The sequence below is a fragment of the Ursus maritimus genome, unplaced genomic scaffold (assembly GCF_017311325.1).
Source record: "Ursus maritimus isolate PB19 unplaced genomic scaffold, ASM1731132v1 scaffold_28, whole genome shotgun sequence".
NCBI classification, from domain to species: Eukaryota; Metazoa; Chordata; class Mammalia; order Carnivora; family Ursidae; genus Ursus; species Ursus maritimus.
Genome location: NW_024425341.1, coordinates 34,742,617 through 34,758,853, shown reverse-complemented (window position 1 = coordinate 34,758,853; position 16,237 = coordinate 34,742,617). Strand labels below are relative to the sequence as shown.

Below are 16,237 nucleotides of genomic sequence, written 5' to 3'. Positions count from 1 at the left end.
CAGACCAGGCCTTTCTCCTGAGCTCTAGCCTCGATGGATCTAATGGCCCACCCAACACCTGTTTTTTTTTTTTTTTGGTATCTCAAAGATCTCTCAAAGCCAGTAGACCCAAAGCCAATCTCAGTATTTCTCCTCTTGAGACTTCCACATTCCCCTCGCAGAGAGCCGCATCACCACCCGCCTGGTCTGAAGAAGGAACGAAGGAGGGCATGGAAGTCCAGACACGTTTGAAGAGGGAGAGGAGTCAGAAATTCAGAAAGAAGAGCCCCGTGGCTTCTGTTTTTCTCTCTCAAGTGCGAGGCAAGAGCCTTTGCTGGGATTGATGAGTGTGGCTGTGAATTAGGCAGCGTGAGGCTGGAAAGTTCCGAGACCGCTCCTGTGGGGAATGGCCACGGGGGCCGATGAGGGAGAAGCAAAAAAGATGTGCAGAAATTTGAATGCTCGGGTGAGGTGATGAACCATCCCCGTGTCGTGGTGGAGTCGGGACTGGGCGTTCCTCGGCCCCAACGTGAGTTTGTGCCGCACAAGCAAGCAGGAGGGAGGAAGTGAGACCCGTTTGTAATGGAGAAGGACTAGAGCTGCTGTGTTGGGCAGAGAGTGGGCGCTGGGGACAGGGGACAGGGGAGCGGGGCTCGTTGGGTGGGGATGGACGGCAGGGCCCTGGGCCCCCTCTCTGAAAAGCGCATGTCTGCATAGACAGGGCGTGGCCCGTGTTTTTTCCAGGCTTGCTCTCTGGAAGGAGAGAACTCCTGCTGTCTTTAGGCTGCATTGAGAACTGTTTCCTAGAATGACCGTTGGCTCGCCGACATACGGAAAAGCAGTGATGTATTTTGGTGTCTTTCGAGCACACATGTGGAGGCCAGAAGTGAGTTTCGGTGGCAATGATGCAGCGCAAGTTACTATCAGAGGCCCAATCACGCTGTTTCAGGTACCAGAGTAGCTTGTGGTCAGAGACAGGGAAATTTTTGTGAAGCAGCTATGGTAATATCTTTTGAAAGGATATAAAAAACACGTCCAATAAGAAAATTGTGGGTAGAATGGCGAATATGCAAAACTATAATTTGGATGATTCTCAGTATGGCAAACTTGTTCCGTGGTATTTAAAGGCATTTTAGAATTCTAATTTCATATGTATTTATATTCTATTCATGATGAAATCTATTCACCATTGGCGTCCCCGTTTTCCTGTGACTCATTTGGAGATGTTTATTATACATTTGGGATCTGGAAGGCCGTTGAGCTCGTGGTGCTGAATGGCAGTGATATCCACACGTAGCCATATACCCGAATTTTCCTGGGATAATAAAAAAAAAATTCCTGGTTCCTAATCCCTGAAAATTCTTATTCAGTGAGTCTAAGATGGGACCAAGGAGTCTTTTTTTTTTTTTTAATTTTCCAGGTAATAATATAGCTTAGGCGGTTTGGGGATGCTGGTATAGGTGAATGGAAAAGTATAGAAAAGTATTACTAGGGGTAATGATACATTGAGGGTAGCGATTTCTGGCAACCCTGCCCCCATTATTCAAGGTTGAGGTCTTTTTTTTTTTTTAAAGATTTATTTATTTGAGAGAAAAAGAGAAAGAATGAGCAGGGAGGAGGGGCAGAGGGAGAGAGAGAGAGAGAAGCTGAGCAGGGAGCCTGATGCGGGGCTGGATCCCAGGATCCAGTGATCATAACCTGAGCCGAAGGCAGACACTTCACTGACTGATCCACCCAGGTGCCCCAAGGTTGAGCTCTTGAAAAACCCACATAGTAGTAGAATTCATGGTTGAATTGTTTAAAACCTTGAGAAGAACTGGGCTAGACACTAAAATTATTAAATGAATCTGTGACCACGCATCTTCCCTAAGTTCAATAAAATAAAACAGCAAGTGCATGGAATGAGGATTACATCACTGATAACAGTGGATATCCCACAATCGATTTCCCTTGCATATTAATGCTCCTGAGGTTTAATCACACTTTTTGAAATTGGTTTTGCATTGGTGCAGGTAACATGTACACCGAGAGGCATGCTTTTTCTGGGTCTGGCCCTCATCTCAGTGTTAAAATGTCTTCCTGACTTCAAGACTGGTAATCGTTGACTTCATCCTCCAGGGTCCCACCAGAGTGTGCAGAGTGATGTGGATACCGTAGCTGGGCGGGTCTCAAACCCCACCCTCAGATACAGACAGAGTCCTAGTGTCTTAGCTCTGAACACGGTATTTTCATGCTGGGCACTTGCTGTCAAACTTCTCTCGTGCTTTTCACTTCTGTCTTCCAGGAATCCTTAGGGTTCTGAGATTCGCTGTATCCTTCTCTTACGCTTCCTTCTTTCTACTCTGACCTCGCCCTCCCCCTGCCACCCACAGGCGCGCACACATCTGGGCACACACCTGGGGAGAGGTTCGGCCGAGTAAAATGCTTTCTGTACCCTTTTTGACCACAATACTAGGATAATATGATATAAAATTGAAAACAAAAAGCTTAATCAAACAACTGTACCCTTACTGGGGCCTCACAGTTTGTATTCTGTGTGCACACACATTAAAACTGAAGTACCATCAATTGACTTCATGACCCAGTGTTTGAAAAACCCTGGCCTGGGGGTTTTTGGCATCTTCTCTGGAATCAGGTGGATCCAGATCTGAATCCTGGCTTCACCACTTAATAGCTCTGTAAGCAGCTTCATTTCCTCATCTGTAGATTGCAGATAAGATTCTCTACCTCATATAGCTTGTTTGAAGATTAAATGCAGTAGCGCATGAAAAGCCCCTGGCCCAGGGTCTGATTCCTGGAAATCAGACGGGGACAAGGATGGTGATGATGATGGCCGGGATTTTCAGTTTTCAACTCCAGCTTCCCCTCAGTTCACATAATTTTGAACTGGAATTTTTGACTTTTGCCAAAAGGGTAGAGAGGGCGGTGTGAGGAGTATAGAACATCATGCAAAGATTACCGGGGGTTCAGGAAGAGTTACTACTAAATATTGCTAGTACTTTCTTACAGGGGATTTGCCCCTTGTGGTACTTCCTGGGCGTTCCCGCAGCCCCCACCCTGGATCAGAGCAGTAGCCTCTGGCTCGTCTCCTTGCCTCCGTTTGCCCCTGTGTCACTGCTGCACAGGATAATCTCAGGCGCGCGCCCAGCCTTTTGGCAGCCTCTCTGCACCAGCTGGGCGATGGCGGAACAAGCCGTGGTCCCTTCTCCAGGGGCTTGGGTGACTGGGACGTGGTTTTCTTTTTTTCTTTTTAAATTACCTTTTCAAGCCATGCTTTTCCTCCTCCCTAAAATGGGGACAACAGTATTTAACTGATAAGGGCCGGTGTGTGGGTTACCATGATTTCTGTAACCCACCCAGCCCGCGCTGCTCACCTGCTCACCTGCTCGCGGACTCTCACGAAGCTCCACCCACGCTGGTGCCTAAGTCAGTTGCTCCGCCCGCATCAGCGAACCCACCTTTCCCCGTCCTGCCTCTGCCCTTTGTACCAGGCTTCATCTTTGCCTGGCTTGCGTGCCACCCTCTCGTGCCTGGACCCTTCTTCCCCATCCTAGAAGGTCTTCCCCGGGCCGCAAAGCTTTCCCTTACCAACCCGTCCAATCACGATTTATGGATTCCGCATGAACTGGTTCGCGTAGTGAGCAATTAATCATATACTGCCTTCTGACCTCTAGCGCAGTTTTTTATTCTCATAATTACAGTATTATGAGGTCTCTTTATAGGATTTATGTCTCATACCCCCGGTTAACTTATTAATTCCTGGAGGGTAGTGATCGTGGCTCACCCATCTCCGAATCCTCCCTAGCACTTAGCAGAGTTTCTTGCAATGACGTGTGTTTAATAGAATAGTGTCCGTACATGGACGACTGGGTACTGCAGACTGTCCCTGCTGTAGGGTTAGAGGGGTCCGCTGGTCGGAGCTGTGAGAGGTTTTGTGGATGAAAGGAGGTTGGAGCTAGCTTTGGTTAGGAGGGCTGCATTTCCTTGGGTTGGTAAGAGGGGTGGGCACGTGGCTGCACGGGGAGGGCTATTAGGTAACAAGAGCCCTCGCAGGGTACTTGTAAAACAAATCAGTGTGGCAGGTGGCAGAGAAAGGGGATGGAGCGCTGCTGTGGTCAGCGCCTGCGACAGGGACTCAAAGTGAAGCCCTCTTCTTAGCTCCCCAGTGCCCGGACTCTTCGCCTTCCCTCTTCCCCGATTTTGACCCACCTCCGGTGCCCCTGCAACTGGGGATGGAGGAGCTGTGGGGCTGCTGGTGGAAATTCTCTCTTCTTCTCTGGGTGAAGACGCTTTTATTTCCACTTCATTCTCGAAGGAAATTTTTGCTGTAGCTCCGCTTTTAAAAAATAGCAGCTTTTTCTTTCAGTCCTTTACAGGCACCTTTCCATTGTCTTCCGCCTTCCCTGGTTTCTGTTGGGTAGCCACCGTAGGTCTGCGGGGTCTTGGGGATTTTGTTATTTGTTCCTTGAAGGTGACGCCAGTTTTTTTTTCCTCTGGCTTTTTCGGTTATTTGCTATGGTTTTGGTTTTTGGCACGCGACTGTAGTGTGGTGGTGTTTGTATTTGTCTGTTTGGGGTTTGTAGTGAGTTTGAATAATTTTATTCAATCTGTGGTTGGAAGATAATTGGTCATTGTCTCCAATATCGCTTTTGCCTCATACTTTCTCTTACCTTCGTGGAACTACAAACCGCTCCATTTTAGATCTTTTTACCTCTAAGATAAAATCTGCTTTGGATTTTATGTTCTTTTTAACATTTTCCACCCTTTTGTCTCTTAAGTGCTTCACTCTGTTTATTTCCTTCTGACCTGTCTTCTCCTTCTTCTTTTTTTATCGTGGTGTCTAATCGATTAGTAAACCCATCTGTTGAGTTCTTAATTTTAATTATTTGCCCTTTAGTTTTAGAATTTCTCTTTCAGTTTCTAGTTCTCTGGCAGCATTGTCCATTTTGTCTTTTATGTAGGCATACATGTTTAAAGGCTGTTGAACAAGTTAGGTATACTTGTCTTAAAGGCTGTGTCTGAAAACTTCTGATATCTGTGTATCCCTTACGTCGGTGTAAGACCCGTGTCTGAATCCCTGTGGGTCTGTTTTTGTTGTCCATATTTCATTGATTTGTTATGTTGTTGTCTTTTATTCTTGTATTCTCAGCTATATTGATTGTGTGTATGAAAACCTCCAGAGATAATATAAATCCTAGGATAATGTTGTCTTCCTCAAGATATGATTACGTTTACTTCTGGGAGTTCCAGATCATTTTAATTTGATCAGGTATTGAGGTGATTCAAAGCTAGTCTTCAGTCTTTGAGGGTTAGTCTATTTCCATTTAGTTTTATCCCAAGCGACGCTTGTGTGTGTGTGTGTGTGTGTGTGTGTTGCTTCCAGGATTCCCTTTTCCCAGTTAGGTCCTGATCTTCAACTCTTGTCCCCCTAGTCACCCGAATGTCTCAGAAGCTTTGCTCAGCTGCTGTGCCCTGCAACCTTCTATTCAGGAATCGGCAGAGGCCCCCAGGCTAGGAGAAGAACGCCCCAAATGTCAGGCTTACCTGCTTGGGTTTCTTTCTTCTCCCAGATCCTGCTCTCCTAATTCTTTACTACTTGGTTAGCTCTCGGATTCTTCTAAACAGATTTTTAAAAAACATGTTTTGTGTAGGTTTTCTTGTTATTCACCTTGGGAGTTGGGTCTGAATTACCTATTGTGTCATTACCAGAAGCATACCGCCCCCCTCTCAGCCAAGGATTTTAATATCTTAAATCCAGCAGGGATGTTTAGAAGTCTCTGGAACAGAACATTAACATGATTTAAGGGGTATTTTAGGAAATTTAATATGTCAGTGGTATGCAAAACAGACAGGAGTTGGGAAAGGCTCAGTAAGAAGAAAAGTTAAAAAAACCATCATAACCGAGTGCTTTCTAGAGTAAGAAAAAACCAGGGGTTAGGGTTTCTGAAGCTGGGCATTTCCGAGAAATCCGAATGAGAGTCTTGGCTCTCCTACTTACTAGCAGATTGCCTGTAAGCAGTTCCTTTACCTAGCCCGTCGTCTGTAGTACGGAATACTAAAGTCCCTACCTTCTAGGATTATAAGAATTACATGAGAAACTCGGAAAAACTCTGGTTTTAATGGGTTGGCATATAGTATGTGCTCAGTAAATAGTAGCCATTGCTGTTACTATTCCAAGATCCAACATTCAGTTATTTAGGTTAAAATTCAAGATCACTGTTACTGGCTCTGAGCATGACCATACTATTGTCAACGTCATGGGGGACTGTTCACTTCCTGTGTATCACAGGGAAGAGCTTGCATGCGTTTATGCAGGTCACTGGTGCCAGTAGTATTCTAAATACCCACCACGTACTGAACTGATTTAAAGGCTGATGCCAGGGTTTTCAAGATGATGCCAAGCCCACATCTCAAAGGTGTAATGATAGGTGGTTTTAGAAAGTGCCTTTTGTCGGGCTTGAGGGTACATGCTTCATATTTTAGGCTTAAAGAGCCATAATTTTAGCATTTCACTTAAAAATAAAAGATTTATTTATTTGAGAGAGAGAAAGAGCACACATGAGGGGGGTGGAGGGAGAGGGAGAGAGAATCCTTGAGAAGACTCCTTGCTGAGTGAGGAGCCAGACGTGGGACTCGATCGCAGGATCCTGAGATCATGACCTGAACCGAAATCAGGAGTTGGACCCTTAACTGACTGAGCCACCCAGGTGCCCCAAGCATTTCACTCTTAAAAACAACCCACTGCATAAGCATAGAAGCTTATAAAAAAGATAAATCAGATTATGAGCCTTCATGTCACAAAAGGATTCTTAGAGTCATAGATCCCTTGAGAAATTATCTTTGTGAAACCTGTCATTTTCCTAGATGACCGAAGTGCAGACCGGAGGGTTTGAGTGACTAGCCCAAGGACACACGCTAGTACTGGCAAGGTCAGGACTGGAACACGAGTGTCTCGATTTCTGGCGGATTATGGTTCTCTTGCCGAAAATAGCACCTCTTTGTCTTTTCTAACCTGTTCCACGCCTTCCCCAACTCTGTTCGAGTTTTCTGTGGCCTATGGGACTGGGTGCCTATGGGAAACTTGCCTTCCAGAAGGAAGACCCATCTGTCACTGTGAATTTCATTGACAGAGCTAGAAAATGTATGCCAAGGAAGCCTCTTTTCTCAGTATCTAGTCTCTGACCCTCTGTGACTGTCCTCTCAGCTTTTTAATCTCTGGAAATCTCATTTATTTTTTGTATCAAACTAAGTGATGAGTTTCTGGCGCTAGGCTCAATATAGAATTTCACCTTCATTTTCTTCCGCACAAGTCAGGATGTGCAGTCAACTTGTGATAGTCATGGGAAACTTATGTCAAATGGCAGCTGTTTTCTTCTGCATCGTGCGGCGAGACCACTGGTCATTCATTACCTGTGTAGTGTGTGGGACGTGGGGCAGGGCTGTAAGATCAAGTATACATAGAGGAAGTATCTTCATGTAAAAGGATTAGTTTTTTTTCGGTGTGTAATATCGGGGAAGTCCTAGATGTTTCAAACAAAGCAAAACGTAGAACCTGAAATAAGAGAAGCCCTTTGGAACAGAGTTTGTCCTACTCTGATAAGGTGATACTTGCTATCTTTGCTTTTCCTAAAAATCTGCTTAGGATTAATGACTCAAGATTTAGAACATTTTTACATATGTGATTTCCACAGTATTTTGGCTAGGTGAGTGATAGACCGAGGTTTGGCTAAGCTGTGTCCTTGTTAGAAAGGCACAGCATGGAAATGAGGGATGGACCGATGGATAGGTGATACAGAACATGATACACTGAGCCTAATGGGGAGCGTCTGCCTGCCAGAATGACCAGACTCTGCAGGAAGAGCACAGAAGAGCAGGTGGCTCATAATTAAAAATAGAAGGCAATCTAGAGCCTTGCTGTTCAGAGTCTGGTCCAAGGACTTTGGAGCTTATTAGAAATAGAGAATCACAGGGTTCACCTAGACCTGCCAAATCAAGATTTGTGTGCCCATTAAAGTTGGTAACGTCCCGGTCTGGATTTTATAATCAGCTCTTCCCTTTCCTGTCAGCAGAATCAATGGTGTCATTCATCTGCATCAATCCCCAGTTCCCCCTCCAGTCTTGGGATGAAGACCACAATCCCTAGGCATGGTTTTCCAGGCTCTGTGTCGCTGGCACTCTCTCCGTTGCCAGCTGCTTTCTAGTATCATTCCATACACAGGACTCTGCGTGTGGTTTGGTAATCTCTTCCTTCCCGTCTCCTATTAAACTAGGAGTTTCTAGATGCTAGAGGATGTCTTGCCTTTTCCTGTTCCTGGAATATCATTCTCAATAAATGATCTTGAAAGGGTGGGTGAATGCATGAGGGACTGGAATGACTTGTGAACCACTAAGAGCAGCGGTGTTGGGGGCCCCTTTGGGCCTGTCCCTGAGCTTCCTGTTACTTATGTCAAAGAATGGTGGCCTGAAGCCTCTGCAAGAGTGGACAGGGCCAACCAGCAATGGCAGCCCAGCTTGGCTGACCTTCAGAGCTGGCCTGGATCTTGTTTGAATATCTCCTGGGTGGAAGGCAGCATTTGGGCTTTGTGGGAATATAAAAAGACCTATGAAGGGTAGAGTTCCTGCTCTCAAAGAACTTACGGTTTGGTTAGGAAGGGAAGTATTCGCAGTGGAAGAGTTTATAGTTACGGCAAGAGTTGGGTAAGAATAAAAACAGCATAGAATGGCTGCTCTCAAGCAATTTTTGATTCTCAAACGAGCAATGTAAGATCAGTGAGTATTGGGGAAGTCCAGGAGGAGAATTTCTTCAGGCTGGAGTGGTCTGGGAAGGCCTGTGGAGAAGGAGGGCAGAAACTGGGTCTCGGAGGGTGGGGAAGGATGGGCAAGTCCTGAGAAGGAGGAGCAGAGAGCGTAGTGTGAGCAAGGATTCCGAGGAGGCATCTGCAAGAGAGTGGATCTGAACGGAGTGAGAGGTGCGGGTTCTAGAATAGAGTTCTAGAATGTCATTAGGCTCTCAAGGCCAAGGCTGTGGTCCCACGTGGTTCACGTAGTGATGCTCGCACACTGGCATGAGCTGGGGGAGGCACAGAGAAGAGAGAAGTCCTTTGCAAGCTGGAAGAGAGAGTGACTGAGACTTTGATCACCACAATCCAAATTCATCTCATTAGAATTTTCGGAGCTCATTTTTGTAGGAGGAAATGAGTAAAAGAAGGAAGATACAGCTAAGGATTGAAAAGAGGATGATATCACACTGCCCATGAAGTTTATTGATAGAGTGGAGGCTTGAATGGATCTCATCTTTGCTTTTGAATCCCACATTCAACTTAACATGCAAATAAGATGAAGATGAGTGCTAGACAGTTCTTTGTTCGTGCTTGCGCTCTGGATGTATTTCAGCGGACAAGGGAAAGACTATCTAGAAATGTATCTGGAGGGGCGCCTGGGTGGCACAGCGGTTAAGCGTCTGCCTTCGGCTCAGGGCGTGATCCCGGCGTTATGGGATCGAGCCCCACATCAGACTCCTCCGCTATGAGCCTGCTTCTTCCTCTCCCACTCCCCCTGCTTGTGTTCTCTCTCTCGCTGGCTGTCTCTATCTCTGTCGAATAAATAAATAAAATCTTAAAAAAAAAAAAAGAAAGAAATGTATCTGGAAGGAGGGAAGAGAGGCAGTATGTGGGCTGGTGGAGGAACTGTGTTTAGACCAGGCAGCTATTTTCAGAGGGAAGGTTGGTTAAAGGAAAGGGAGGACAATCTCAGGTCAGAGGGAGGTGGCCTTGATGGGAGACCCTTCAGGGAGGGAGCAAGAGAGTGCGTGAACGTGAGCACTGAGCTGAAGCCGGAGCAAGATGCTGCTGGGCTCTGAAAGTAGATAGGCTGCGTCTGACGGGAATAGCTAGTTGGTCAAAGACCTTGGAACCAAAGTACATAGCATATCAAGTGAATTGATGCATTTAGACTTTCAGGTGCAGAAATTGGTGGTTCAAAACATTTGTCATCCTGATACCCAAAGCCACGAATTGGTTCTAAGCACTGTTTCCCAAAACTGTTGTTCTCTGACCACCCTGGGCTCTTGGAAGGGTAACACCCAAAGGTCTTTGTAAACTACTGGTCCTCCCACTACCCACCTAATACACCGAAGGGGTCTGCTACACAGCCGGGTTGGGCTGGGGCTAAGACCTCTCTTTAGGCCAGGTCACTTGGGTGTCCAGGCCCTCGAGCTAGCAGGGTTTCTGCCAGTCCAGGCTTCCTACACCCATGGGACCTTCTCAGCTGAGAGCAGGCTTGGCCCGCACCATTGCCTCACTGAGATGGCTCCTCAGGACTGAGTGTGCTCCGGTGGGTTCAGAGCCCCTCATGCCCGCCCTGGCCCTCGATGCCCGTCCACGTCAGCTGTGTGGTTTTTGGGGAAGGGGACAATGGAAGAGGGTCAGGCAGGGCTGTAGAATTTTATGATTCAGACCTGACAGTCACTAGTAGAATTACCTGATGCTGTTTCTCTTCTGCAAAGGGTACCATGCCGGTGGAAAGGATGCGGATGCGCCCGTGGCTGGAGGAACAGATAAACTCGAATACGATACCAGGGCTAAAGTGGCTTAACAAGGTAAGCGTGCTGGGTGCCTGTGTGTGTGTGGAGGTGGGGGGTCCTTACTAAAAGACGTGCATGGGGACGGCCAAAAAGTAAAATTGTGTTCTTTGTGTTTGAAATCTTATGCTTATTAATTACAAAACCAACCAACCAAAAATGATCTGTGTTCTTCTTTAATGATTCTTACCCCCTTCCTTCTCTAAATGCCTCTCTTGCTTCTCCTTTCTTCTAGGATTAGAGGGCGTGGAAACCCTTGCTCCATTCCCAAATGGAGCATATTGGCTTTCTTCTCAGGATTGTCTGTGTAAAGAAAACTTTTTGTTTTTTCTCTTAAAGAAAGTCTTCTCTTTATATCATGAAACACTGTTCGTGTGCCTACCGGTCCTAAAAAAACAGGCTGTCATTTACAACCCCCACATATGTACACACACACACACACACACACACACACACACACACACACACACACAGGTCCTCTCTTACTTGATCAACCTCAAATTCTCAATCTAATTGATCCTACTTGTTAGGAGTGAATCAGGAAGGGAGTGGACGTCAAAGAACACCTGAAAATATACAGTTATCACCTGGAAAAGCAACTAATATATCGTGCCTTCTTTAAGAGGGCCCAAGGGAGAGGTTTCCCTCCCGCTACCAGGAATATCACAGTTCTTCTGAGTAAATTTCCTTTTCCTCTTCTGCCTCCCCCTCCTGTTAATCTTAAGGACCCCATGAATAATTCAGCTGGTCAGGCTTTATCTTCACATGGCGTGCCTGAGAGCTTAGAGCCCGATCGTGGCCCACTTGTCACAAGTGTGGAGGGTCCTGCGGCATCATCGTGCCTACTCATACCACTCCTGGCTTCATCTTATCTTTTCAGATATCTCTCAAGCCTCATTTCTTGTTCCCTCACCCACTAATTTTTTTTCACTTATTTTAAATGTAATGGTATTGTATTGGAGTGCCTCGGTTTCAGTGGGCCCTTTTCTGCAACAAGGTGGGGTAAGAAATGAATAGAAATAACTAAACCACATGCTTGTTTCATGGGAACTGGTCTATATCTTCAGGTCTTACGGCAAATAATTTCTTTTCCTAGGCTTGCTATATCCAAAGTGTTTCAGATTTGTATCCTGGAGGGGGTTCGCAGTTAGTCTGCTCCAAAGATGCAGACCAGAAGTCAGGTTGGGTCTTGGCTAGCAGGGCCACGGGTGGTGGTATAAGGAAGGGGTGACTGTCGTCAAGCAGAAGGGAGGAAACACAGGGTACTCAATAGTGATCGTCATCATAAAAACGAACGTCGACGAAGTGCCTGGTGCTCCTCTAAGCAAGACACGTGCATTAACTCACATAAGCCCCACAATGGGGGGTCTGCTATGATGTTTTCCACTTTACAGGCAAGGAAGCCAAGGCCGGGACATTAAGCAGGATTATATTTTAAAGACCAAGATAACATTGTCTATATTGACGTAGAGTGTCTCATTAAAACAAAAGTTCTGAGTTCTGAAGAGAAGTAATTTTTTTTTCTTTTTAAAAAATATACCCACCAATTTCGGCTGGCTTGATGCAGGAGCAAACTTACATGTTACTGCGTCCCCTCTACGAGCAGGCACTCGGTATGGGGCGGTCAACTGTCCTTCGAGTAGGTTGAGCTGTGCACCCACCCCGCTCCTCACAAACAGTATATCCACGCCTAACCCCCAGGACCTGTGGATGTGTCCTTACTTGGGAAAAGGGTCTTTGGAAAAAGTGCAGGATCTCAGGATTATCCTGGATTATCCAGCTGGGCTGGTCCGATGACGAGCGTCTGTATGAGACAGAAGAGCAGAGGCCACGTGAAGACAGACGTAGAGATCCCAGTGATGCTGCCATGAGCCGAGGAGCACCCGGGGCCACCAGAAGCCGGAAGTGTCGGGAGAGGTTGTCTTTACAGCCTCGGAAGGGAATGCGGCCCTGCCGACATCTTGGTTCTAGATCTCCGGCCTCCACAGCTGCGGAGCGTAGATTTCTGGGGTCGTAAGCTGCCCACTTGGTGGCAGTTTGTCATGACAGCCCTGGGAAGCGAACACGCCCTCTTAGGGTGCTTCCTCCCCAGGGCTCTCCATTCAGACACCTTTTCTTCCACCCACTTTGTCCGTGTTTTTCTGATAGGCTACTGGAAAGGGAATGAGAACGCTTGGCCCCTCGCAGGTGGCCCTCCCCGCTGAGCTTCACTCAGCCGGCTCTTGGCTTGTGAGTTCTCTTCCCTAGTGCGGAGGGACAGGAGACCCCTTACCCACCTGGTCTGGCTGCTCTGCCTGCTCACCTCTCAGGGCACCGCTGGCACAGGAGGCCGTGGGCGCCAGGGCCGGTCGGGCAGGTGGCCGACGTGCCTGGGTGGAGTGTGCATGTGGCTGTGTCTGTGCGCGAGGGCAGGGCCGTCCCGGTCACTGTGGACCTTGGATGGCGTCAGGGACGTTTTCTCTCCACACCCACACCTCCTCAGGCCATCTTTTTATATGTTTCTGTTAACTTAGGCTTTGGCATTCATCTGCCCACATAAATATTTCACTGGAGACCTTACTGTTATTTCCTTCTTTTTTAAGATTTTATTTATTTATTTGAAAGAGAGAGAGAGAGCACAGCCACAGGGAGGGGCAGAGGGAGAGGGAGAAGCTGGCTCCCCGCTGAGCAGGGAGCCCAGTGTGGGACTCGATCCCAGGACCCTGGGATCATGACCTGAGCCGAGGGCAGATGCCGAACCGACTGAGCCACCCAGGCGCCCCCTGTTACTTCCTTCTTATTCAGAAGCCTTCTGCCTCAGAATCCCTGCTTGTGAGCGCAGTGGTTTGAGGTCATTGTAACATCTCTTCTCCCACGGAAGACTGGCTGCAACTCCGAAAACGGCACTGTCTGCGGGGCTTTATTACTCGCTCATGTCTTAGCTGCCTCGTTCAGAACGTGGTGGTGTTGGCGGAGAAGTGCCCCGTGTTGGAAGGCCCCGGCGGGCAGGCCAGGGATGTCTTGATGGTTGCTGCTCGCTGGCTCGGTGCTAGGCCACTTTAGAACGTACCAGGTGGGTGCTGTTCCTGCGTAAATGGGAGAAGGATGTGTACTTGAAGAGAACAATGCCGATGACCGTGTCCTTGTTCTGTTAAGATAATCGGACTTAAGAACATCGGGTTGGCAGTCGTCATGTTTCTCTCAAGTGGAGAGCCCTTCATACTGGGGACAGTCTCAGTAAGAGACAGATAGGCGGTGAATGAGTGCCTTAGCCCGTTTCCATCTCTTATTCTCCGTACGTGTTGAGGACGGTGGTGACGGCGTGTGTCCTCCGAAGGAGCAGTGAGGAGGTCTGGTGAGGCGGCATTATCACGAGCTCCTGCAGGGGCCGTGGCTTGGGCCCGTTCCTTTCTATTATGAGTGTTTGCAAACAGACAGCAGGTTTGAATAGCCTAATGCCTAGAAAGAATAGTATAGCCAATTCTCATGTAGTTTCAGAATTCACATCCAGATTTAAAAATTATTAACCTTTAAAATCTGTGTGTGTGTGTGTCATTTGAAAACAACTCCATGACAGCATACATCTCTAAGACTTAAGACCGTTTTCTGTATATTCACAATACCATTATCAATTGAATAACCATAAATTACTCATCATTAATCTTAATTTGTATTATCATCGCTGCTCCGTCCGTATGCAGAATGCCTTGCGTATTCCCCAGCATGTGTTTTTACGATTGGTTTGTTCAGTCAGAATCCGGAAGGCTGTTCCTACTTGAAGTGTCTCCTGCTTGTCCTCATTATGACAGTAGCCCCTTCTTGCCTTTGACTTGTCGAAGAGACCAGGTCCGTGCTGGACCAGTCCAAATGCTTGCTTGTGGTTTTTCTGGGCCGTCTTGAGGAAGGAAGGAGGCAGCCACAGCCAGGTTCATCGTTTCTCTCGTAGCTCTGATTGATTCCCACTCTGGTTCTTGACACGCTCCTTGCACATGGGAGATCGGCCTGGACCCCGGGGCCGAGGCCACTTCCCAAGCGTCCGGTGTCACCACGTAGTTTCAGACCTTATCCTTCTGTTCACTTTGAAAGGAGGCTTGTGCTTGTGTACATGTCAGGCCGTCTCAGAACAAGGTAAGGAGTCCAAGCAAAAATAGCAGAGTAAATTGGAACATCTTACGAGTACTGGGGGAGAGAAGAGGCAGAGGAAGTGAAGAGAGCTCGTGGCCACTTGGGGCCAAGGTACGTTCTTCATTCCTCAAGATAATCTTAAATGTTCTTCTCACCTCAAGCACTGCTTACTCTCTCCTTCCCTCAGGTGGCCAGAGTCCTCCCTCTGAAAACACGGGCAGGGTCTGGAACATGCTGTCCCTCCAGACACGATGTGCACAGACCATGTGGATGGGGTGCTCAGGGCTTCACAGAGTCTGCGCAGACACAGAGTGACGCCGTCCCCATCCCATAGGACACACTGATCGATGACCAGAATATGTGCTAGTCAGAATCTCTTCCAGTTTTAAAACGAGTCTCACCTTCTTTATCTTTCCGCATCGTCTTAAAAAAAAAAAGATACATGTGATGCGTTTATTAGCAGTTTATTTTTTGCAATATGAAAAACTAGTTAAAAGTTACATGTGGTTTCTTTTTAATTTACCACTCTATTTTTAAATGTACAGTTCAGTGGCATTGTTTACTCACAGTGTTATGTACAACCATCACCACCGTAATGCCATAATTGTCATCACCCCAAAAGGAAACACTTGGGGTTTGGCCATTAAGCAGTCACTTTCCATTGCAAAGCATTTCAGATCCTTTCGTTGTGCAAGGCGTCCACTAATCTGCTCTCTGGCTCTTTGGATTTGCCTTTTCTGCTCATTTCACATAAATGGAGCCATTCGGTATGTGGCCTTTTGTAGGAAGCTTCTTTGTCTTAGCGTGATGTTCAAGGTTCATTCGTGTTGTGGCACCTTTCAATACTGCATTCCTTTTTGTGGCTGAATAATATTCCATTTTATGCATGTACAACGTTTCCTTTATCCATTCACCAGTTGACGGACACTTGGCTATTGAGAGTAGTGCTGTTACGAACATTCATGTATGAATACTTGTGTCAACGCCTATTTGTAAGACTCTGAGTGAAGTTACCGGGTCACGTGGGCACTCTGTGTTTAGCTTTTTGAGGAGTAGCCAAATTGATTTCCGCAGCGTCTACACGGGGTGGCATTCCCACCAGCAATGTAGGAAGGCTCCAGTTTCTCCACATCCTTACCACCAGCTACTTATTTACTTATTTAAATACTTTACGCTAGCCACCCTGGGGGTAGGAAATGGTATCTTGTTGTTTTAATTCGCGTTGGCCTGATGATTCGTGATGTTGGGTGTCTCCATGTGCTTATTGGCCATTTATTTGTCTTCTTTCGAGAAGGTCCATTCAGACCTTTTGCCCAGGAAAGAGGATCCATGGATGTATGGTGGATAATTGCGAGGTTTAGTCATTATGTTTGTGGGTTCGTGGTTTGGGCATAGTTTCTGTGAGACTAGATTTGGTAGGGGGTGTGTGTGCACCCGTGTGTGCTCACGCAGCTGCCGGCATGCAGATGCTGAAAAAGATCTTATCAGAATCAACTTTGTGTTTTATGAGATAGACTTTAGATCGTGTCCCGTCTGGAACTCCTCTGACCTGCAGAAATGTGCCAAAAATGTGCC

At 46.9% G+C, this 16,237-nt stretch overlaps 1 protein-coding gene across 4 annotated transcripts in view; it reads left to right on the top strand.

Moving 5' to 3' along the window:
• Positions 1-16,237, top strand: part of IRF2 (interferon regulatory factor 2) — an 80,131-nt gene that overhangs the window by 30,432 nt on the left and 33,462 nt on the right. For all 4 annotated transcript variants that reach the window (XM_008710493.2, XM_008710494.2, XM_040643378.1 and 1 more), the window contains one exon: positions 10,484-10,576. In XM_008710493.2, coding sequence (XP_008708715.1) covers positions 10,490-10,576 — 87 coding nt within the window. In that variant the 5' untranslated portion in view covers positions 10,484-10,489. Of the gene's footprint in view, positions 1-10,483; positions 10,577-16,237 lie in introns of those variants that run through there.